Source organism: Somniosus microcephalus, chromosome 16 (assembly GCF_052327205.1).
Source record: "Somniosus microcephalus isolate GS21.2 chromosome 16, FLI_Smic_1.0, whole genome shotgun sequence".
NCBI classification, from domain to species: Eukaryota; Metazoa; Chordata; class Chondrichthyes; order Squaliformes; family Somniosidae; genus Somniosus; species Somniosus microcephalus.
Genome location: NC_141002.1, coordinates 32,260,354 through 32,285,181, shown reverse-complemented (window position 1 = coordinate 32,285,181; position 24,828 = coordinate 32,260,354). Strand labels below are relative to the sequence as shown.

The window sequence follows — 24,828 nt, the reverse complement described above, 5'->3', positions numbered from 1 at the left end:
GTTATCCTATACATGAGTTAACCATTTCTCTCTTATTTTATCACTTCCTTGTTAGGTCGTAGTGCAGATTGTCCTATTCCCAAGATGATGGATGCAAACACTGACTTGGTCAACGACCATCTGACTCAGTATGCAATCCAGCTGAGTATTCAAGAGAATATCGAAGCCAATAATCACTCAGCATCTCAGCATGATGAAAGGTAACTTGACATGGAGCAGAATCTAAATCTGTAACAAAAAGATACATCACTCTGACTCCATTTAGTTCATCATAAAAATAGAAAGCAGAGAGTATGGGTAAAGGGTAGTTATTCAGATTGGAGGAAGGTAGAAAGCAATATTCCACAAGGATCAGTGCTGGGACCACTGTTATTCATAATTTACATTAATGATTTGGCCTTAGGAATAAGTAACTCAATATCAAAATTTGCAGATGATACCAAAACTGGGGGTACAGCTAACACTGAGGAAGAATGCAACATAATACAAGAAGGCATTAGAAAACTTGCAGACTGGGCAGTTCAGTGGCAAATGAACTTTAGCATAGATAAATGTGAGGTGATGCACTTTAGTAGGAAAAACAGAAACATCACCTACACCGTAGAAAATAAGAAACTGAATGGGGTAGAAGAGCAAAGGGATATAGGTAAACAAATCATTAAAAGCAGCAGCACAGGTCAGCAAAATAATTAAAAATGCTAATAAAGTACTGGGATTTATTTCTAGGGGTATAGAATTCAAAAGTAGTGAAGTTGTGTTAAACTTGTATATGGCACTGGTCAGGTCGTACTGTGTGCACTGAGTACTGTGCACAATTCTGGTCTCCATACTATAAAATGGACATAGAAGCACTAGAGAAAGTGCAAAAAAGATTTATAAGGATGGTACTAGAACTGAGAGATTACAGCTCCCGGGGAAAAATTGAACAAGTTGGGGCTTTTTTCTTTAGAAAAGATAAGACCAGGAGGAGACATGATAGAGGTCTTTAAAATTATGAATGGGTTGGCCAGGGTAGATGCAGAGAGAATGTTTCCACTTGTGGGAGAATCCAAAACTAGGGGCCATAAATACAAGATAGTCACTAATAAATCCAATAGGGAAATATGGATAATTTATTTTACTCAGAGTGGTTAGAATGTGGAACTCGCTACCGCAGGAAGTGGTTGAGACAAATTGCTTAGATGCTTTCAAAAGGAAACTAGATGAGTCCATGAGAGAAAAGGGAATTGAAAGATATGATGAAAGGCTGAGATGAGGGATATGGAATGGGAGGAGACTGGTGTGTAGTATAAGCACCAGCACAGACTGGTTGGGCCGAATGGCCTGTTGTGTGCTGTATATGCAATTATTTTCATCAATCCGGAATAGGGATCTCGCCAATCTCGTGCCATTTCTTTTATAGGTTTTTATCACCCAGCCAAAAAAACAGACAAATAGTGGAATCAATAAGGCAAGGTAAAGTGTCTGACCTACACGCTATATGGTTTGTAGTGTTATAGCTTTCAATAATACTCACAGAAAAAGCTTTTTTTTCCTTTTTTCTAGGAAAAGTCTTTGAACTACAACAGTTGATTAAACATAAATTTGCTTTCGATGAAGCAGATGAGAGGGGATGGTTTCCACTGCATGAAGCTGCTGTCCAGCCCATTCAGCAAGTGCTTGAGATTGTACTGGACTGTGAGTTAACATTAGATACCAGGCCATAATGTGACAGAACATTACCAATGTCTAGCTGTTTAAAAAATACATACATTTCTCCCCTCTCCTTCAAGGCATTGAGTCCGATTTCATGGATAGTGATCGCCCTCCAGTGCCTCATCCAACTGGCCATTATTGATGTGTGAGCCTTGACAGCAAGTAACAACAGGGTATTCACACTGTAGAGGCCATTGCAGCTGAGCTCAATTCTGTCTGCAGTGGATGTTCACACACCCGCACTTCGAACAAGGGGTGTTGTATAGCTGTGTGGAGCAGAATCTCGCATCAGTTTTTACAAGGGTTGAGATAAAGTCACTCAGTACAAGCCATGGATCGAACTTGGGACGTCCCTGGCCCATACAGCTTAGGGGTAATATCCTACCTCTGGGGGAACAATAGGATTTTGATTGAAATGCATGTTTCCCAAGTGATTGGGATAAAATTATTTTACACCCTGCTAATTGGATATTTCAGTAACTGCCACCTCATCGATTTGCTGTGGGTATAACAAATGCCCTAGTGTCTTTTCCGCTGGTACAGCAAAAAGGTTAAAATCACTGCCAAACCATGGCAGTTGAGCCTGTTCTGTGAATAGTCTTTTATGGCACATCAGTTCCCACTCTCTCAAGTCGATAGCAGTCTATGTTCATTATTATTAGTGGAAATTATGGTTGGATAAAAAGGCAGTCCGGTGTATAAACATATCCTTTTATTTTCTAAATTGTTAATTGTAGCATCCTATAAAACAACTTGGCAACAGAAGACTGAAGACGGGGATACCCCACTTACTTTGGCTGCTATAGCTGGAATGATAGGGAATGTTCAGGCTCTTTTGGAGAAGCGAATCTGTCCCAATGTCACTAACAACAGGGGGGAAACACCACTATTGATTGGTAAGTAGATTTATTTCCTTTTAATATTAGTTTTCTTTTCGCCCTCCCCTCTTTTCCTGACGTCTTGCTAGGGTACAGATCAAATGTTGGGAGAGGGGATACATCAATGTCCAACCTGATCGTCTTCTCATCTAGCATCCACTCATGCAGACTTCTAGCAGGGATCTCTGGCTGATTTTCCATATCGATTTGCCCCTCCCTAATCCATGAGTGCTGAGGCCAATAGTGATACCCCTAGTACTGACTTAGCTGAGATCACGTGACCCAGGATAGACCAAGGCTCAAACCTGTGATTAAGAAGATATTCTGGCATGTTGTGCAAAGTTCTTCACCTGACACTAAAAGATAACGGGGTGATTTTCATCTTGCTACCGCCCAAAAATGGGATGGTCGCAGGACCCAAATCGCATGGGGGTCTGACAGGCTGACGTACTGCTAGAGGTTCGCTTGTTCTCATTCTCAGGTGGATCTTGATTTAGCCGGCCAGAGCACCCGCCGGAAACAGGTGGGGCCTCAATATATGCAAATTGGGAGTCAAAAGACACAGCTGTTTTAGTCTTTGGCGGAAGGTTGGTGGAAACTCCATAGAAACAGCACAAACGGCCGTTTACATTGTTTCACCGGCATTTCTGCCAATTTTCCATCAAAATTAGATCAGGAGAAGCCCCCCGGAAGTTCCAGGTGCAAGTGGGGAGCCGACATTCCCTGCTCCCTAAACATTTCAATTGAGGCTAAGTGAGTTTACAAAGTGCCTGTGGATCCAGTAGACCCTGGACTTTGTGAGCACTTTATAAAGCAGGTTTGATACCACACTGGATTTATACTCCATGTGATGGCAAGCCAAAATGAGATGGGATTGGGATCTGACTCTTGATTTACACTGCCAGTTTAACGTCGATATGGACCTGAAATCGCATCACATCGGTGCTAAACTTGCAATGTAAACGCACTCTTAACGTTAAAAATAAATTTCTGACATAAGGCCAACCTTTTAAATTAAAAAACCAATTGTATTTAACAGCCCCTGTCAGTACAGATGATGACTGCTATCAGGACACTTCGCATCTTAAGACGTGTGATAACTCACACAAGAGAATTAACAAATACAACATCATTATCATGGGTTTATCCAGAAATAATTTGCAGTTGATTACAATGCAATTCTATGTCCCATATATATATATATGCTAAAATAATACCATTAGCAATTTCCTCTGCCTGAAATTTGTTCCATCTGCTGTGCCATTTGAGGCCCCATGGGATTTAAATGCAGCTGGTAGTCTTTGAATAGAGACCCTGTTCTAAAGATGCACAGTGTTGAGTCATTGCACCTGTCCATACCAGAATGTGATATTGAGCAACACGGGCTGAGAGATTGTGCATCTATTAATATATTGTGAATACAGTCTGGAATATGACAACTGTGAAACACTTCCAAACTGCAGAACAATAACAGCAGTGTAAAGGACAGGGTTAATTCTCCAGCCGCCTTATGAAGCCTGTCACTATTATGGCAAAGTGCAGTTAAAAGGGTCACTTTATTGGGGAGTTTTCAGCCTGGTTTAGATTCTGGGAAAGCCTGTTCTGAAGATTCAAATCCTGAGTAATTGGCCACGGGAAAATTTGCCGTACAAATTTGCAAAAGCTGCATCTGACACTTTTGCATTGGGTTTTGTTTTAATTTTCATATTAGTTTGAAAACAAATTTAATCAGGATGGTCAGGCAGTATCAGTGACGCAAAACACAGAGTACACCATTTCCTGCTTCTCTGCGTACAAATAGTTTTGTGGAATATTTCACTTTGCAACCATGTGCCTTTAAATGGTTGTTAAAGTGCTGCTGTGTGCCTCTTCGTGTCTCTTTTAAAATGAAGTACTCCTGATACAGTGGAGGATAATGGAAAGCTGTTAGTGGACTACAAGGCATTAAACTCATTGAGGGATTGAGGTGACATCATCATACACTATAAATGTGAAGCTCAAACATGATCTGAAGTTCTAAATGGGGTTGCATCAGAAATTGCACATCTAGCCATCCATTAATTTGCTATTTGGCATCCACTGTCTTACCCGATTCCCTGAGAGCTCCTTTTCTTTCCAATGCACTGGTCTTTTCCATGGTGCAGGAAATGTTCAAGTGCTGCATTACAGAGGCTAAAGGATAACTTTAGTCTATGACCCTGGACCCGAAGCCTTGCTCAGTGTCTGAACAGGAAATGTCCTCCAGTATCACCGGGAGGTTACAGCAGAATGGATTGTTAGTCATAGATTGTATTTTTGAGACATTACTCTGCAGAATTTTTTTTTTATTATTCATGTAATTATTGATTGGAACAGAAGGTTCTGCAGAGTGCACAAGGAATTAGGCAACCCATTCTTTCAAGGTGACTCTCCTGCCTGGTGGAGTGGAGCCTTGAACGGAAAAAAAAAATTCCTTTTGTTCAGCTGTTCTAATCCATAATTAATATATATTCTTCAACCCATGTTCTCTCACTTGTTTATAATAGTTCCGAAAACCTTGTATTTACACTGGAATCACCATGACAAGTGGTAGAGATTACTAACAGTGAATTTGTAAATCGCCCAATAGAGGGCAGTCCATTACTGTTATTTTCTATGTTTCAATCCCAGGCTTTTGTTTACAGATACCACCGCCCCGTGTAAATTAAAGCACTCATAGCTACGTAAGGAATCGAGCTATCTCTTTGTCTCGTAAAGTACATCATTGGCAAGCCCTCGATAAGCGAGTAAGATTGTTTCTCAGTATAACATTTGGATTTTAAGATTGGCCATGTCTTTGAACAATTAGCTGGTTTTTGTAAGCCAATCCCAGAGAGAGACACTTTGCCACAAAGCTGACATATGAAAAACAACCCAACTTATGGTACTCCAGTTTCTCCCCAATCAGTAACCATCAATGGAATGATTCTAGAATTACATTGCATACCTATGTCATAAAGTACAAAATGCAAGTGTTGCACTGGCCAGCATAGAGCATATTGAAGAATATCATACTGGAATTCAGGGCCTGGGATATTTGGCTGTATTCAGACTTGTACTAAAAGCTCCTGGAATATACAAGATTATTCCATTTCACATCTTAAAAGTCTTGTGAAAGAGGACGCTAAAGGGGCGATTTTAACCCTACTCGTTCAGCAGAAACGTGGCGGGTGGGCTGGCTCTTGCCTGTCCGAAAGCCGCCATGATCACAACATCTGCAATTTTAACCTGCTCTCCTGAGTAGGCAACAAGGACACGTGCCCGGAGCCAACAGGGTTTTTCTTTACATATGCATGTTGCTGGCTGATGATATCATTGAGACTCGACTATAATTTTAACTCGGGCCTGAGCAGGGAATCCATCCGGAGTTAAAATCAGGGCCTAGGGCACAGTTAAGTGCTGTCGCCACTAAGTACTCACCTAGAGTATTTGGGATTGGGATGGGCGTTCATTGGTCCCGGGGAGTGTGCTTTTCAAGTCTATATGCAAATTTATTTAAGGGAGACTGTACATTACATTATAAAGAATTAACAATGGCCCCGATCTTGACTGGGGCAGGTTTTGTGAGCGGGGAGGAGGAGGTTTGGTTGGGACACATGCAGTTTTAACATCACAGCGTGCATCTTTTTTTTTCAGCAGGTTCCCAAAACGGAAGCCAGCCTGCTTGACCGGCTTGGCTCCCTGTCAGGCGGGGAACGCTCCAGAGGAGGCCGCAGGCCAGGAGCATGTAGGGAGCCTGCAGTTGGGTTAATGGTAGTGGGGGGGGTGGGGGCAAATCTTGGGGGTAGTTGGCGATCCCGGGGGTGGTGGGGGGGGAGCGGATCTCATCGAGGGGAGGTCGGCAGACCCGGGACGGGGTTGGGGGGGGTTCGATGGTGGGCAGGGAAGCAGGTATGCTTGGTGGGCTGGGAGGAAGCTCTCCTGCTCCTCCTGGCCCATGAAGCAGTCCTCACCTCCCTTTAGCTGCCGGGTTTCCCGAAGCCCTTGAAACCCGGCCGGCCAGGGTTAAACCTGGAAGATAGGTTAAATCTGAGGCACACAGCCTCGTTATAATATTTAAATGACCAACCCGCCTCCTGCGAGTGGGTTGGTTGTCCGTCCCGCTTCCGTTAGAACCAGAAGTGGGCGGGTTGGGGTCGGGTTTGAGACATTTAACATTTTCACATCACACCTGACCCAAACTCACCTGTTTTTGGGGGTTAAAATTCCCCCTAATGTCTCTGAGCGTGTTAAACCATAACACGCTCTTGGGCTTCAGATCACCATCATTAACCATTCTGGATTTGCTGTCGCTGTTTCTGATATCATCAAGCCCCTTGTACCATGCGCTCATCCATTAGGAACCCTCTACAAATTTATTCAGTTTCATTTTGTATTTCAAAATTACTTGCTTTAAAAAAAAATTACATTTCTTCTTCTTGTGTTCCTGTCTACTGTACATTTCCAAGCTGTGAGGGAAAATGCCTTTGAAATGGTATCCGTGCTACTACAACACGGGGCGCTTATAAACCGGCCCTGTGTTAGACGGTGGACAGCAATGCATGAAGCAGCCAAACAAGGGCATGATGACATGGTGGCACTGCTGCTGAGGAACAATGGGAGCGTCAATCAGAAGGATGGGTACGGAGTAACTCCTGTTGCCACCGCTGCTGCATTTGGACACTGCAGTGTGTTGGAGCATCTAATACATAAAGGTACCATAAGAAAATGTCACTAGCAGTAATATGGCCTACATAAGAACATAAGCAATATGAGCAGGAGTAAGCCATACGGCCCCTCGAGCCTGCTCCATCATTCAATAAGATCATGGCTGATTGTCAATCTCAACTCCACTTTCCCGCCCTATCCCCATATCTTTTGATTCCCTTAGCATCTAAAAATCTATAGATCTCTGTCATGAATATACTCAATGACTCAGCATCCACAGCCCTCTGGGGTAGAGAATTCCAAAGATTCAAACCCTCTGAGTGAAAGAAGTTCTCCTCATCTCAGTGCTAAATGGCCAACCCCTTATCCTGAGACTATGTCCCAAGTTCTATATTCTCCAGCCAGGGGAACCAGCCTCTCAGCATCTACCCTGTCAAGCTCTCTAAGAATTTTATTCATTTCAGTGAGATCACCTCTCATTCTTCTAAACTCCAGAGAATATAAGCTCATTCTACTCAACCTCTCCTCATAGGACAACCGTCTCATCCCAGAAATCAATCTAGTGAACCTGTAGGAAGTGTGACTTTTATCCAGGTTGCTTATCCCAGCGTGGAATGCCTTGTTTTGTTTGCAGGAGGTGATATTCATGCTCAAGCGGATGATGGTGCCTCAGTGCTGTTTGAAGCAGCCGAAGGCGGGAATCCAGATTGTATCAGCGAGCTGCTGGAGTATGGAGCAAATTCCAACGGACCAGACAACTCGGGCCACCTTCCGATCCACAGAGCAGCACAGAAGGGACATTACTTGTGAGTAATAGAGCAACTCACTGAAGCACCTTACACCAAAACCAATAGCCTGCTTTGGCTCGGCTGGTTATCTGTTGTTAGGGAGCTAGGAAAGAGATTAATAAGCAGGACCTCAAAGGTAGTAATTGCCGGATTGCTCCCAGTGCCACGAGCTAGTGAGTATAGAAATAGGAGGATAGAGCAGATGAATGCATGGCTGGAGAAATGGTGCAGGAGGGAGGGCTTTAGATTCCTGGGACATTGGGACTGATTCTGGGGGAGGTGGGACCTATGCAGGCCAGACGGGTTGCACCTCAACAGAGCCGGGACGAATATCCTCGCTTGGGTGTTGCTGGTGCTGTTGGGGAGGGTTTAAACTAATTTGGCAGGGGGATGGGCACCAGGATGTAGCATTAGAAAGGAGAAACAAGGTGCACAAAGAATTGGGAGAGACAGAAAGCACTAGAGTAAGAAATAGTACGGTATTAGGTGGGGTCAGATTAAGAGAGAATACAAGAAGGTTTACAGTGCATGTGTGTAAACGCACGAAGCAGAGTAAACAAGATTGGTGAGCTGCAGGCGCAAATAGCCACATGTGAATATGATGTCGTGGCGAAAACGGAGACCTGGCTCAAAAAAGGGCAGGATTGGGTATTAAATATTCCTGAATATAAGGTGTTCAGGAAAGATAGGGAAGGAAAGAAAAGAGGTGGGGTGTTGATTAATGAGAATATTACAGTGTTGGAGAGAGAGGATGTCCTAGAGGGGTCAAGGACAGAATCTATTTGGTTAGAGTTAAGAAACGATAGAGGTGTCATTATACTACTAGGTGTATTCTATAGACCGCCAACTAGTGGGAAGGATATGGAGGAGAAAATTTTCAGGGAAATTACAGAGAGGTGCAAGAACTATAGAGTAGTGATAATGGGGGACTTCAATTATCCTAATATAGACTGGGATAGTAATAATGTAAAGGGCAGTGAGGGGAAGAATTTCTGAAGTATGTTCAGGAGAACTTTTTTGACCAGTGCGTTTCTGGCCCAACAAGGAAGGAGACATTGCTGGATCTGGTTCTGGGGAATGAGGTGGGTCAAGTGGAGCAAGTGTCAGTAGGGGAACATTTAGGGAACAGTGATCATAGTATCATAAGGTTTAGATTAGCTATGGAAAAGGACAAGGAGCAATCTAGAGTAAAAATACTTAATCGGAGGTGGGCCAATTTCAGTGGGTTGAGAATGGATCTAGCCCGGGTAAATTGGAATCAAAAATTGGCAGGCAAAACTGTAATCGAAAAATGTGCTGTCTTTAAATGGTTCGGGTACAGTCGCAGTACATTCCCACGAGGGGGAAAGGTAGGGCAACCAAAGCCAGAGCTCCCTGGATGACGAAAGAGATAGAGAGTAAGATGAAGCAGAAAAAGGGGGCGTATGACAGATGTCAGGTTGAGAGTACAAGTGAGAACCAGGCTGAATATAGAAAGTTCAGAGGGGAAGTGAAAAAGAAAATAAGAGGGGCAAAGAGAGAGTATGAGAATAGATTGGCAGCTAACATAAAAGGGAATTCAAAAGTCTTCTATAGGCATATAAATAGTAAATGGGCAGTAAGAGGAGAATTGGGGCCGATTAGGGACCAAAAAGGAAACCTACACGTGGAAGCAGAGGGCATGGCTAAGGTACTAAATGAGTACTTTGCATCTGTCTTTACCAAGGAAGAAGATGCTGTCAAAGTCATTGTGAAAGAAGAGGTAGTTGAGATACTGGATGGGATAAAAATTGATAAAAGGGAGGTATTAGAAAGGCTGTCTGTACTTAAAGTAAATAAGTCACCAGGACCGGATAGGATGCATCATAAGATGCTGAGGGAAGTAAAGGTGGAAATTGCGGAGGTACTGGCCATAATATTCCAATCATCCTTAGATACGGGGGGTGGTGCAAAAGGACTGGAGAATTGCAAATGTTACACCCTTGTTCAAAAAATGGTGTAAGGATAAACCCAGCAACTACAGGCCAATCAGTTTAACCTCGGTAGTGGAGAAGCTTTTAGTAACGATAACCTGAGACAAAATTAACAGTCACTTGGACAATTGTGGATTAATTAAGGAAAGCTAGCACGGATTTGTTAAAGGCAAATCGTGTTTCACTGACTTGATTGAGTTTTTAATGAGGTAACAGAGAGGGTTGATGAGGGAAATGCAGTTGATGTGGTGTACATGGACTTCCAAAAGGCGTTTGATAAAGTGCCAATTAATAGGCTTGCCAGCAAAGTTGAAGCCCATGGAATAAAAGAGACAGTGGCAGCATGGATACAAAATGGGCTAAGTGACAGGGAACAGAGAGTAGTGGTGAACGGTTGTTTTTCGGACTGGAGGAAGGTATACAGTGGTGTTCCTTGGTACTAGGACCACTGCTTTTCTTGATATATATTAATGACATGGACCTGGGTGTACAGGGCACAATTTCAAAATTTGCAGATGACACAAAACTTGGAAGTATAGTGAACAGTGAGGAGGATTGTGATAGACTTCAAGAGGCCATAGACAGGCTGGTGGAATGGGCAGACACATGACAGATGAAATTTAATGCAGAAAAGTCGAACTGATACATTTTGGTAGGAAGAATGAGAAGGTATATGTGCACAAATTGTTGAAGGTGGCAGGGCAGGTTGAGAAAGCGGTTAAAAAACATACGGGATCCTGGGCTTTATAAATAGAGGCATAGAGTCCAAAAGCAAGGAAGTTATGATGAACCTTTATAAAACACTGATTTTGGCCTCAACTGGAGTATTGTGTTCAATTCTGGGCACTGCGCTTTAGAAAGGATGGGAAGGCCTTAGAGAGGGTACAGAAAAGATTTACAAGAATGGTTCCAGGGATGAGGAACTTCAGTTACGTGGATAGACTGGAGAGGCTGGGGTTGTTCTCCTTAGAGCAGAGAAGGTTGAGAGGAGATTTGATAGATGTGTTCAAAATCATGAGGGGGTCTAGACAGAGTAGATCAGAGAAACTGTTCCCATTGGCGGAAGGGTCGAGAACCAGAGAAAGACAGATTTAAGGTGATTGGCAGAAGAACCAAAGGCAACATGAGGAAAAACTTTTTTACGCAGCGAGTGATTAGGATCTGGAATGCACTGCCTGAAAGGGTGGTGGAGGCAGATTCAATTGTGGCTTTCCAAAGGGAATTGGATAAGGACCTGAAGGAAAAAAATTGCAGGGCTACGGGGAAAGGGCGGGGGAGTGGGACTAGCTGAAGTGCTCTTGCAGAGAACCGGCACGGGCTCGACGGGCTGAATGTCCTCCTTCTGTGCTGTAACCATTCTTTGATTCTATGATAACAAGGTGGGGCTTTCCTCTGATGGTTCAATTAGTTCATTCAGTGAGTCGCTGAGCCATACAGATAAGGAAAGTTCCGAGTTAGGTCTGTGCTGGGTTAGCTGGGATGTTAGTGGGAGGAACTCTATAATTGGCCTCTGCTCTCCTGTGCTAAGGAACTGTAATTTGGCACGGCTTCCCACTGCTGGAAATGCGTTTGTCAGGTGAAGTCAGGACTGAGCTTGGCTTGATGCCCTACAATCGAGTAGCTTGTCGAAACTCACTATCCGGGCTCACACACATGATGACTGGTCACTGGTGGAGGTACCGTAAGAGGGACACAAAACCGTAACGCAGCCAGGTGTCACCAGTCAAGAGAGGAGAGAGGGGAGAAAACTAGTAAGGGAGTAAAATGTATATATTTGTGAGCCAAGTGAACAAGAATCTTAACCGTATATGTGACAAATAAAGTGTTCCTAAAGATCGCTTGTTCAATAGAAACAATTTTACATTAGGGAGAGGGAAATTTATTTTCCAATTCCTTGAGTCAGATCATTTTTCTTCTTCCTCCGTTAATGTTTGGTGAAACTGCTTTTTATTTTTGATCTAAAGATGGACCAGAGTCATCGTGCACCATCTTTGATGCAATAATGTTATGTACATGTAACACTAATTTATTTCAGTGCATTTTCTCTCATTGTAATATGTATAAACAGGATTTTAAAAATTGCCAAATTCTTCTTTATAAAAATAGCACCCGTTAAATTTGCTTGGCTGTTGGTTCACTTATCCTTAATATGTACCTTTAAGAAGTACTTTTAATCAAAGTCTCACCCTAGCTAATTTGATCACCAGCTTGTATCTGTGAATGTTAATTCTTTAGCAGAAGGCTGCTCCGCAGGCCAGCATCTTGAGAATGGATAGCAAAATACTGCAGATGTTGGAAATCCGAAATAACAACAGAAAATGCTGGAAAAACTCAGCAAGTCAGGCAACATCCGTGGAGAGAAATTTGAGTTGACGTTTCGGGTTTGACCCTTCTTCAAAACTGGAGAGAAAAGGAACTAGATCGAAGGCAGGGCTGCGATCGGACAAAAGAATAAAAGAACCAAAAGAAGTAAAAGAGATTAGAAGCTAGACGAGATGGTAATAGGCTGTGATTAGGTGTAAAGTGTACTGGCAGGGCAAAAGATAGCTGCCAGGTGTGAGAGAGAAACAAAAGGAAAGGGGGGGGGGGGAAAGGAAAGGAGTGGAAAAATATAAGTGAAAATGAAATAGGGGCCGAGAAGCTCAACGTAAACTCGAGGAACAGCACCTCATCTTCCGATTAGGCAGTCTGCAGCCTTCCGGTCTCAATATCGAGTTCAACAATTTCAGATCATAACCTCGGCCCCTATTTCATTTTAACTTATATTTTTCCACTCCTTTCCTTTCCCCCCCCCCTTTCCTTTTGTTTCTCTCTCACACCTGGCAGCTATCTTTTGCCCTGCCAGTACACTTTACACCTAATCACAGCCTATTACCATCTCGTCTAGCTTCTAATCTCTTTTACTTCTTTTGGTTCTTTTATTCTTTTGTCCGATCGAAGCCCTGCCTTCGATCTAGTTCCTTTTCTCTCCAGTTTTGAAGAAGGGTCAAACCCGAAACGTCAACTCAAATTTCTCTCCACGGATGTTGCCTGACTTGCTGAGTTTTTCCAGCATTTTCTGTTGTTATTTCTTGAGAATGGATGCTGTCAGCTGACATCAGCCAAGGACCTCAGAGAGTAGGACATCCACCAAGCAGAGTGGAGGTCAGCATGTACATCGATCACTAATCCTTTGAGTAATAAAACCACCAGTAACATACACCAATTTATATCTACATTACACAGTACATTATATGCTTAACATTACAAAGGAAATTGAGCAACAAAAGGTTTAGAATTCTTCTCTCCTGACACACTGGGGGTAATTTTAACCTACCCGCTGGGCATGAAGCCAACGGGATTGGGTTGGACGCCGGTTTTATACCTCGCCCAATATTACTCCATTGACTTCAATAGAGAGTGAAATCGGGCGACGAATAAAACCAGCATTCCACTCGATCCCGTCAGTCTCCCGACCGGTGGGTTTGGTTAAAAATGCTCCCATAGTATTTGACAATAGTGAAAGAGTTTTGAGTCAGGAAATGGAGGTTGTGGGCTCCCCGACTCCTGAATCCATTGATCTTACGAGACCTGTCATTAACTCTTTGCTCATCCCACTATGTGAAGCGTCACACAGGAAAGAAAACTTGAGACTGGGACAACCACTGTTGGTTCAATAATCTTTAATCACAGCTCATCAATGTCAGTCATGGAGACACCCATAACACCATCCCACTTTTTCATGCGATGTACATATTGCAAAGACAAGAAAATAGGGCAAAAAAAACTCAACCCTTTCATATAAAACGAATGGATACCTGAGCAGGATCAGAAGGCAGTAATCTCATCAAGAGGATTCAGATGATCTAGCTTGAGTGTTTATATCTGTCACCTGATCTCTGAGTTAAGAGTATAACCTTCATATTACACTATAGTATCCATTTTTTATTAAATCTACTGTCCCCTTTGACTGAGGTTTTATTTGTTTTTGGGCTAATGTCTACACTAACAGTGGGTGCTGGAGGGGCATGGACTGTTCGTGAGATGCATATTATTGATGAACAATGGTGTTTACATGAAAAGATTGATAATTATATCATTGAGACATCGTTTGCAGTCGGTTATCAGGGAATTCCATTGATAATGAAAAGGTTAATTCATGAATTCTTTGTGCAAAGATCAGCTTCTAATTCATCTGTAAACTTGTGTTTGATGCCATATTTTTATCTGCAGGGCCTTGAAACTTCTCATTCTAGTCACTCGGAAATCTGCAATAAAGAAAAGTGGGATAAATCCAATCCATTCGGCTGCTGACAGTGGGAAGGCCCAGTGCCTGGAATTACTGATTGAAAGTGGATTTGATGTTAATGCACTTTTAGACGAAGAGATAGCCAAAAGCTACGATGATAAACGGAGAACGGCTCTGTTTATTGCCGTGTCTAATAATGATATTGCATGCACCGAACTCCTGCTGAAAGGAGGTGCGTTACCAAACAGAGATCCACTGTCCTGCCTCCTTGTAGCAGTAAGAGCAGGGAATCACGAACTGGTGCGTCTGCTTCTACGCCATGGTGCCAATGTCAACAGCTACTTCATGCTGATTAACGACACTCACTTTCCCACTGTCATCCAGTACGCTGTCAATGACGAAATGATGCTGAGGCTCTTGCTCAATAACGGCTACAATGTGTCGATGTGTTTTGACTGCATACACTCTGACAGCTTTGGACGATTTCTTCCCCGGCCTATGATTGAACCAAAGTCTTATATCACCTCAGTAAGTGACCCACTCCTGGTTCGTATTGCATTGTAAGAGCTTTGAAAAAGGAATGGTAGCAAATCCTTTAAGAATGAATTGGTTTTGCAATGCTCGGAACATTTACAGACACTCCTGTATGACAACAGTCACTGGATTTCGAAGTAATTAAGCACCTGTGAAGTGTTTGAGACGTCTCTAAGAGATGTGATAAGGTTCTATATAAAAGGACATGCATTTATATAACGCCTTTCATAACCTCAGGATGTCCCAAAGTGCTTTACAGCCAATGAAGTACTTTTGAAGTGTTGTAATGTAGGGAAACACAGCAGCCAATTTGCATACAGCAAGGTCCCACAAACAGCAATGAGATAAATGATCAATTAAAATATTTTAGTGGTGTTGATTATGGATAAAAGTTGGCCAGGGCAACAGGAGAACTCCCCTGCTCTTATAATAGTGCTGTGGGATCTTTTATGTCCACCTGAGAGGGCAGACGGGGTCTCCGTTTAACATCTTATCTGAAAGATGACACCTCCGACAGTGCAGCACTCCCTCAGCACTGCACTGGAGTGCCATTCTGGGTTATGTGCTCAAGTCTCTGAAGTAGGAGCTTGAATCCACAACCTTCTGACTCGGGGGTGAGAGTGTGAGCACTGAGCTAGGGCTAACAACTGATGAAGTTGTTTGTCCTGGCAACAGTGCATCTGTGCACTGCAGATTAACTGATGTTAATATCCCCTGGTGGCTTGGAAAGAGCCAGAAACAGAAAATTTCAGGGTTCTGCTGGCCTGGCCGAGATTGTCTGCTGGCCAGCTTCCCTGGTGAAGCTGCATTTGTGAAGGTGGTTTTCCTCCGATATTCTCAGGTAGATGTCCCTCGTCATGTAGTTACAGCTGCACAGGTAAGAATGCGTGTTGTCAGTCTGCCTCATTTCCTCCTTTCGTTCATCTTCTTCTTCCTCCAAATAATAGCGCACGGAATTCCAACTGGAATTCAGATGTCCAGAATTTTGATTGTAGCAACGATAAATCTCACTGGCAAAACTCAGGGTTAGAATGCCCCAAAAACAAACAAACTGCTAAAAAAGCATTGAAAATTCAGTTGTCACAAACCACTTTAATATATGATCCAAATATGTCCCTTTATTAAACAGACACTTCCTCACCTCAGGACATGCCTGACCCTGATTATGCCTGTGCTAATTTCATTATGATTTGTATTGTTTTTTCATGTAGATATTATGCTGTTGCCTGTTTTCGAAGTGGGCACTGTAACCTGGACTGAAGTCATTGGCTTCATCCCCGCCAAAAACTTTATTCCATCGCTATCGATTCCATCCCCTCTCCACTCTCTGAAGCTGAACCAAACCCTCATCGATGCTTTTGTTACCTCCAGATCTGATTATTCCAATGCTCTCCTGGCCGGCCTCCTTCATAAACTGGAGCTCATCCAAAACTCTGCTGCCTGTATTCTAACCTGCACCACCTTCCGCTCGCTAACCTACATTAGCTCCTGGCCCACCAATGCCTCCATTTTAAGATTCTCATCCTTGTATTCAAATCCCTCCATGGCTATGCCCCTCCCCATCTCTGTAACCTCCTTCAGCCCTACAACCTTCCGGGAACACTGCGTTCCTCCAACTCTGGCCTCTTGTGTATCCCCCATTCCCTTTGCCCCAACATTGGTGGCCGTGCCTTTAGTGGTCTGGATCCTAAGCCCTGGAATTTCCTCCCTATCCCTCGCCACCTCTCTCTCCTCCTTTAAGACCCTCCTTAAAACTTACTACTTTGACCAAGCTTTTGGTCACCTGCCCTAATATCTCCATCTTTGGCTTGGTGTCAATTTTTGTCTGATTAATGTGCTCTCGAAGTGACTGTTCTTTAATTTTGTTTGTAGTTCTGCGAGTTCATCACCGTTTGCTGGATGAGTCATTTGGTCGGCAGGGTAGTGCGTGTGCTGATAGATTACGTGGATTACGTCTCCTTCTGCGTGAAATTAAAACCTGCTCTTGAGCAGCAAAAGGAGTGGCCTGAGATCCGTGACATCATGGGTAAATCGACTTTCATTCACTTTCTGTGCTAGGACACTGCAGTGTGCAGACTGAGAAAACCAGAAAGTGTTGGAGAAATACAACATGCAAAAGGACACAAAACGGGTCACACTTCTTCAGAGCTGATTTTTGATGAAAGGTCCCCACCTGAAGCAGTAACAGTAACTCACCGTTTCTCTTTCAGATGCTGACTGAGCTACTGTGTTTTCTGGCATTTTCAGCTTTTAGTTCAGGCTTTTAGCATTTGTAGTTCCCCATTTTCAGCTTTTAGTTCAGGCTTTGAGCATTTGTAGTTCCCCATTTTCAGCTTTTAGTTCAGGCTTTGAGCATTTGTAGTTCCCCATTTTACTTTAAGACTGTATTGCTCAGGTTTGGTGGATTGCAGTACTTTTAAACCTTTGATGGCTCCGGATCTTTTTACTGTGAGAATAAAGAGTAGACCAAGGCTACAGGCTTTAATCTGAGTTCACCCAGAGAGAATAAGCCCTGTTCTTATGGATCTGTATAGTTCCTTGAGTCTGCTGTATAATATGCAAGCATTAAAAATGCAATTCATTTGGCAAATGTTACATAATAGAAAACACAGAAATTGTTTTGCACACAGGATGACCTTTCATATTGTCCGTCACTTGTGTGTAAAAGGATGCTGCTGCAATTGTGTTCAGTCACCTATGAACCAACGGTAACCTGTGTCTTACTACTTCTCTTATTGGAGGCCCTCTCCAGGGTGAGGGTGAGTCAGGGATAGGGTTTTTTCTATTGATTAAAATTAATACTGCAGATTTATCACAGCAATAATAAAATTATAAATCCATCACAAAAAAGTTTTGATAGACCCATAGAGATTGCAGTGTTTTCCCAGGACACCTCCCTCTGACCAGCCGCTGGTTTGTTACATGTACAGAACCAAAGGGATATTTTGAATTCAATGAGAGAAACATCTTAACTGTGATTGTTTTTTTAATGCTGGAAATACAAAGAGTAAAAACAAAGTGCAAGCAAATTTGTTTGGTAATTATAAACTGTATCTGTACAGTTTTATGTAGATTTAACACTTAACACATTAGGCCATTTGGCAAGAATAATTAACTCTCCTGCGAGCCAGTGGATTTACCCCACAAAAGGAAATTGGCCTTGAAATTATGCTGTGTGAAGATTAGCATACAAATGGTGAATAGCAGCACTCACTGTCAAAGCTCACCCATTACTAGTGGCTGCATGGGTGAGGTACCAGAGGGTGACTAGTACATGCGGAACTGTACACCAGCAAGGAGACAGGAAAGGACAGGAAACAAAATTGACAGGAAAGCAATGATTAAATCGCTATCTCAGAGCGATATTGAGTTTCGCCAGATATGGTCTGGACTGTGTGATGGAGTCCTGTCCCGTGACAGATTCCTCTATCTTGGAGGAAGTATGGTGTGGAGATGCCGGTGTTGGACTGGGGTGGACAAATGTAAGAAGTCACACAACACCAGGTTATAGTCCAACAGTTTTATTTGAAATCACAAGCTTTTGGAGCGCTGTATAGTTCCTTGATTCTGCTGTATAACATGCAAGCATTAAAAATGCAATTCATTTGGCAAATGTTACATAATAGAAAACGCAGAAATCTTTTTGCACACAGGATGATCTTTCATATTGTCCGTCACTTGTATGTAAAAGGATGTTGCTGCAATTGTGTTCAGTCACCTGACGAAGGAGCAGCGCTCCGAAAGCTTGTGATTTCAAATAAAACTGTTGGACTATAACCTGGTGTTGTGTGACTTCTTACATTTGGAGGAAGTAGCGCTGGTAGGGAGGAAAATAAAGAGCAAGAGAAAGCAAGCTAGCAGCACTGGTGCTGTCTCCTCCTGTTGCCTAATCATGGAGCAGTATAGCTGTGAGCTGATTGCGGAATAGTTCTATTTTCTGGGCTTCTAGACCAGCCTGTCTTAGCAGTAACTTTAAACAGCAGCCTATCTTCAGGATTGTCTGCATGGCCAAATCCCTTTGATAGCAAAGCTGGGATCTGATGCACTCCCTCTAGCCTCCAGAAGAATTAAACTGGAGGATTTCTGCATAGAATGCAAGCTGGCAGCTCAAGTTATGCTGCCTGGTCTCACCACTCTCCAATTGGATAAAGCAGAGCTTGGCATATGTATATTTAAATGTCTGCGTATAGCTTTGCTCACTGGCAGCAAACTTATTCCATTATCTGTAACATTGAAAGGTAACTGGTGTAGATGGCCAACCTTAAATGGCCCCACAATGTCTGTCTGCCCCTTACCTTGAAACTATGCCCCCTGGTTATTGACAAGTCTATCAACATATTAAATAGAAAATATTTTTTCCTGCATCCCCACAATCTATGCTGTCATAGTAATGCCTGTTTCTTTTCCTTTTTCTGATCTTGAAATAACTGTTTGATGCAGGACAATGAAAATATCAGTGTAACTTTCCATTCAAGAAATAGAATATTTTACCAGATGGAAAAAGAATGAGCTGGCTGTAAAACTAGTGCTCTTTGAAAGACCTGGAGTTTTTCCAGCATAGATGCTGGCAGAATGGTTACTAAACTGAGGAGTGTAAGACTGAAGTCACTTCATTCAAAAGGCAAAATACTGAGGATGTTGGAAATCTGAGATATTAACAGAAAATGCTGGAAATACTCAGCGGGCCAGGCAGCATCACTTCATTCAACCTTCTTTTCAAAATCACCCCATTTTGAATATTTTTTATTGAAATAGTAAGTGCCTAATAATGGCCCGTATTTTCCGATCTGAGGCTTCCTGCGTGCGGAGGCCTCCGATCTGGAAAAAATCTACGGACTTACCTGAGGGCTCCCGAGGTGCATACACTTCCACTCCTGGACCTCTCCAACTCGAAATGTGCAGGGCCCACATATCCCAGAGGCACATGCGGTTCGCAAGTGTCCCTGGGATCATGTGGGCCATGGGGAGCCAATCAAAGAAGGGAATCTCCCTTCATACACTTGACAGATAGACCTGTCAAATATATGAATGGCGATCACCCCAAAAACACTGTAAAACATTAAATAAATATTTTTTAATCACATTTTTAAAATGAGTTGAAATTACACTAAATTAAATATTTTAAACAAATATTTAATTTTTTGAAAAAATAATTAGTTTTTTACGGGGCTAAAAATAAACTTACCTTTTTTAAAGTATTTTTAAATGATAATGTGTGAAAAAAAAATTTAAACTTTTTTTCAACTCTTATGCTGGTAAAAGCAGGTCTTACGCCTGCTTTTACCAGGCGTAACATTTCTAAGGGTTTTCTGCGGGCGGAGGTTCTCCAGAAAGCGGAACTCTCCACCCGTAGAGGCCCTTCTCCAGGGCAGGCGCCCGACCTGTCAAGAGCATTTTTGACAGATCGGAAATGCCGGTTTTCAGCGCATGCACTTTGCATGCCTGAAACACAGCGCGTACACACCCGTAGGGATCGGAATATACGGCCCAATTATCATTTGGGAATCGAGCTCAGCGGATCCCTGCGAAGGGGCTGAACGCACACTTAGAGTTGTAACAAACCTCAGGCTCATGATGCTCTCTGCAGGTGTTATTTCAGCTCACTCACACTATTGGGGTCATTAACTCTTCCAGGATACTTTTACAGTAGTTGAGGGGTCTAGAACAAGGGGACATAGATTTAAGATTAAATGTAAGGATCTAGGACTGAAAGCTGGAGAAACACACTTTTTATACAGATAGTGTGAGGCTGTGGAATTCACTACCAGAGTTAATGACTGAAACAGAGACCATGTCAACATTTAAGAATAGGTTAGATTGGTTGAAGGAAAGGGGATAACGGGATATGGTAACAGGGTGGGCACGTGGGATTAGGACTACAGCTGACGTGGACTGGTTGGGCCAAACAGCCTGTTTCCCTGTTGTAGTTTCTGTGTAATTTTATGTTATTTCTATTGGTATAATCAGCACTCAATGTTTAAATAAAACTGTTCAAAAAGAGTTCAAATTAATCACTCTTTGCAACAAGGTACTGATGGCCAGAATATTTCCCCCCTACCACCTCCCTGAAGGCACTGGATATGATTCGGTGGGTAATGGCAGCTCTCTGGTACCTTGCCCAGGTACTCATTCTTCACACATGAGCTTAGACAATGAGTATATGCAGGTTGTTCAACGGTGAAGTGCATTACAGATCATCCATTCCTATCCTCAACCAATATCCACACACCTACATTATCTAACTGGACATCGTGTAGGAACAGAACCCCTGGCTGACTTTCCCCCTCCCCTACCAGGGGCATTGAGGACTTACATAGCAGCCCTAGCTTTGACATTGCTAAGACCAACAAACTCAACATGCAGCAGGAATTTAATACCTGTATAGGACCAGTGTTACACAGGCTTTTACATAGAAACATAGAAGATAGGAGCAGGAGTAGGCCTTTCGGCCCCTCGAGCCTGTTCCGCCATTTAATGAGATCATGGCTGATCATCCAAATTCAGTCCTTGCTTTCTCCTCATATCCCTTGATCCCTTTAGCCTTAAGAAATATATCTAACTCCTTCTTTTACTGCTTAAAGCCATCAAAAAAGCCCTGGCTCTTTTTTAAGGGAATTTTAAATTATATTTTTAACTTGTAATGCCAGTGTGGCCTGCTTTAACAAACCAAAGAATTAAATACTAAAATAAAATTAAATACTTGCTCCTGAATTTGCTTTCAAAGATATGCAAAGAACATTATGCTACCTTACAAGGCAAAGCTGAGTGCAAATCTGCTCTCTCAGATTCTGATGTGTTTTTGGCGTCTCGGTGGCACTTTTTCTACATTAAGTATTCAAAGTAATGGAGGTTTGGTTAAAGTTCACTCATTGGACAAATAAAATTGAAAAAAACTTTGATTTTCTTGCAGAAAACCCTCGTTGTTTGAAGCATTTGTGCCGACTGATGATACGTAAACGCGTGGGGCAAAGACAACTACAAAACCCTGCAGGTTTAGCATTGCTTCCTCTCCCTCCAATACTGAAGGACTACATCTTGTATAAAGAATATGACCTATATGGAAGAGGTCTTGGCTCACTGCATTAGTAACGTGAACTGTAATCATTTGTGTGTTGGTGCCGTTATTGTACAGAGCTGAGGGTCATATTCATTGTTAAATTTAAGAAAATAATTTGTCATAAAACCATTGGATTACCAACTGCAGTAACACATGAACCATCATCTTGCGGAATAAGCCAGCAGTTAGTACAACAAATGGCATCTCCACAGCTTTATGTGTTGAAGGGCTTCTGGTTGAACTGCTTTGCAATTACAGTATTTGCAAATCACACAAGGGTTTTCCAAATGCAAACCTGACCACACCAAAAGTCTTTTTTAAATGCTAACTCATGCATGTCCAACAGAAAAAACCTACACCAGTATTTTTGCATCATTAAATGATAACCAGATATCATAGCTTCTACTTGAAGCTTCACTAATAAACATGACTCTGCCATACACAATCCCATTCATTTGGTGAAAGGTTTTGGTGCATGTTTTTATATTTTGATACAGTTTTCAAAGTTAGCTTTGTGTGCAGCAGCTCAAGTACAGAAATTGTATCTTCTAGTGTATTTGACCCCTCCATTTCTATTCCTCTTCCAGTTTTCTCCCCTTCATTACAGAAGGCAGTACTATTCATGCTGTGGTTCTATAGGAGTCCGCAGCCCCCTGATACCTTTTCTAAGTGTGTGAGCTTTGATAGTGATTATCAGCAGGCTATTTAACACAAGCACTTTTTACGGCAGGATAATGATCAAAAGTCAAAGTGATGAGGGTCAGTTTACAATCATATGGAACTGGCTAGAGAGTGACATGGGAGTGTGAAATATAACTCCGGTCTGCCAACCCCCCCCCCCCCATGTCACTCTATACTGATATTGGTGTGAGAATGGTAACAATAGTATAACAACAACAAAAACAATTTGTATTTATATAGCACCTTTAGCGTAGTAAAGCATCCCAAGGCGCTTCACAGGAGCATTCTAAGACAAAAATTTGACACCGAGCCACAAGGTCCTAAAGATACTCAGTAACTGATATTGATGAACCAGTTGTCAATAAATTTCCCCATGCTTGAATGCCATTTCTTACTGATTGATGTAGAAAGATTACACCCTTTCTATACTGGCAGCAGGATGGCATTTGACTGACTTCCCCCTCTTGCCAAGAATAGCTGAACCTCACCCAACGGACGGATGAAAATTCGAGCTGGTCGGGAAGCCAAGTGCTCAACCAGTGCAGTCACTCTCACTGGGACGCCATGCTGAAACTGTATCTTGTGGTCCATTTAGTTCCTTCATTCAACAGTCCCCTAATAGCAGTATAGTCCCAACAAATCACTCCTCACTTTGCCATTTGCGTCATGCTGAGAGACTAATAGTCAACAGGAACTATTAGTTTATTTTATATACCAGACTCCCACATTGTTTGATGGAACGCTTAAGTCAAGATTTGTCCCTTTAAACACTGCAGACATGTTTCTGGATTAAAGACTGTTGTTTCCTAAAAAATATTTTAATTTATTTAAAGAATAGTGTAAATTATAATCTTGCTCCATGTTTCTGTATAATTCCCTCTTTATTCTTGATTGTAGTCAAGAAGAATATGTAGAAAATCTCTTAAAAATAAATGATTTATTTTATGCTAAAAGATTATTATTTTTGAATTTTTCCAAGTCACCAATTTTTTTCTGGATTGTTAGTTCTAACAGCAAATAAGCTGATGTGTTGATGTGCCTGTGTTGTTGTGCCCACTTTCCTTCTGAACACAGGACATTTCAATCAATAACTAACTTGCCAGGTCCGTTTATGCCTGGATCAGGATTTCTACGGATTGTCATTAAAAACAGACAGATTGCAAACAAGCCCATTAAAAAAAATCTTTCTAAATATGACAGAAGATAAGCACTTAACAAAAAGTGCCTAGACTTTTAAAATATGCTGTGCCTTTCTGGTTTGAGGGTGGATTGCCCATATTGAGCAGTAAAGGACAATTCCTGCTTTTTTCTGGAAGGGGAAGTGATTTACAGCGCACAATTTCTGACACTCATTGCACATCGTCATGACGCCATGTGTGAACAACACAATGGGATTCTCAAGGTGGGATTTGTGTTTGATATAATTGTTCTTTTAAGAAATACATCTTATTGTTCAATTGTCTTCCTGACATTGCTAGGACCACCATTTTGAAATCAGTATTCCGTGCAAGTCAGCCTATCCCATCATGGAGTTGGCGCAGTACCAAAGGGGGTGAATTTCCTCTGGACTTCTCCCACTCCAACGCCGTAACTTTGACAGAAGTTTGGCAGAAATGCCATTCCACCAATATACACACACATACATAGCTTCCTTTTGCATTCGGAGAGTTTCGATAGGCATTCCATTTTTCTTCTGTGTTGGTTCTGTCCCTATCTAATAGCGCTGCCCAATCAACCTGTTCATGTTATCTCCCATCTTTGCAAATCTAACCCTCGTGAAGTCTGGTACTTGCATTAAATTTTCAGCAGCTTTGGTTTGGCTGATCAAATTGAATCCAATAATATTGTGCTCACTGTTACCAAGGTGTTCCCCCACATGACGGTCCAACGCTGCATCGGTATCACTCAAAAATTACATCTAGTGTCCAATTACTCCTTCTTTCCTCACTAAAATGTTGCGTAAGGAAACAATCATTTATTATATCTTCAAATCTTCCAGCTGTCCTGTCATCATCGAACCTAATTATACTTTGAAGGCCCCTAATGATTTTTCCGCTTACCTTGCATGGTGGATTACTCCAAACACGTTACTTTATGACTATAGAAACAGCTGAGGCTGTTAAGAAGCTGTTTCTATAATTTTATACCCTCCCTGTATGAATGTCATTCAATAGATGGCAATTAAATATTTCAAATCTATTACACTATAGATTGGCTTTAAATTTTTCTGTTGACATTCTGTTAAATGAGTGTTTCACTTTACTAACAGCAATGTTACAAGGCCCTGCAAATTCACATCTAAAATGACAGCATGTGCTTGTTGTGCTTTTACAGCTCTTGACGACAGGTG

The 24,828-nt window shown here is 42.1% G+C and overlaps 1 protein-coding gene across 4 annotated transcripts in view; it reads left to right on the top strand.

Moving 5' to 3' along the window:
• LOC147106053 (ankyrin repeat and SOCS box protein 15-like) overlaps nucleotides 1-23,431 on the top strand; it is a 30,133-nt gene extending 6,702 nt beyond the window's left edge. For all 4 annotated transcript variants that reach the window (XM_086008770.1, XM_086008772.1, XM_086008771.1 and 1 more), the window contains 9 exons: nucleotides 56-200; nucleotides 1,403-1,455; nucleotides 1,546-1,677; nucleotides 2,433-2,591; nucleotides 7,040-7,285; nucleotides 7,873-8,044; nucleotides 14,191-14,734; nucleotides 16,613-16,766; nucleotides 21,651-23,431. In XM_086008770.1, coding sequence (XP_085864896.1) covers nucleotides 56-200; nucleotides 1,403-1,455; nucleotides 1,546-1,677; nucleotides 2,433-2,591; nucleotides 7,040-7,285; nucleotides 7,873-8,044; nucleotides 14,191-14,734; nucleotides 16,613-16,766; nucleotides 21,651-21,826 — 1,781 coding nt within the window. In that variant the 3' untranslated portion in view covers nucleotides 21,827-23,431. The remainder of the gene's footprint in view (nucleotides 1-55; nucleotides 201-1,402; nucleotides 1,456-1,545; nucleotides 1,678-2,432; nucleotides 2,592-7,039; nucleotides 7,286-7,872; nucleotides 8,045-14,190; nucleotides 14,735-16,612; nucleotides 16,767-21,650) is intronic.
• The last annotated feature ends 1,397 nt before the right edge of the window (nucleotides 23,432-24,828 follow it).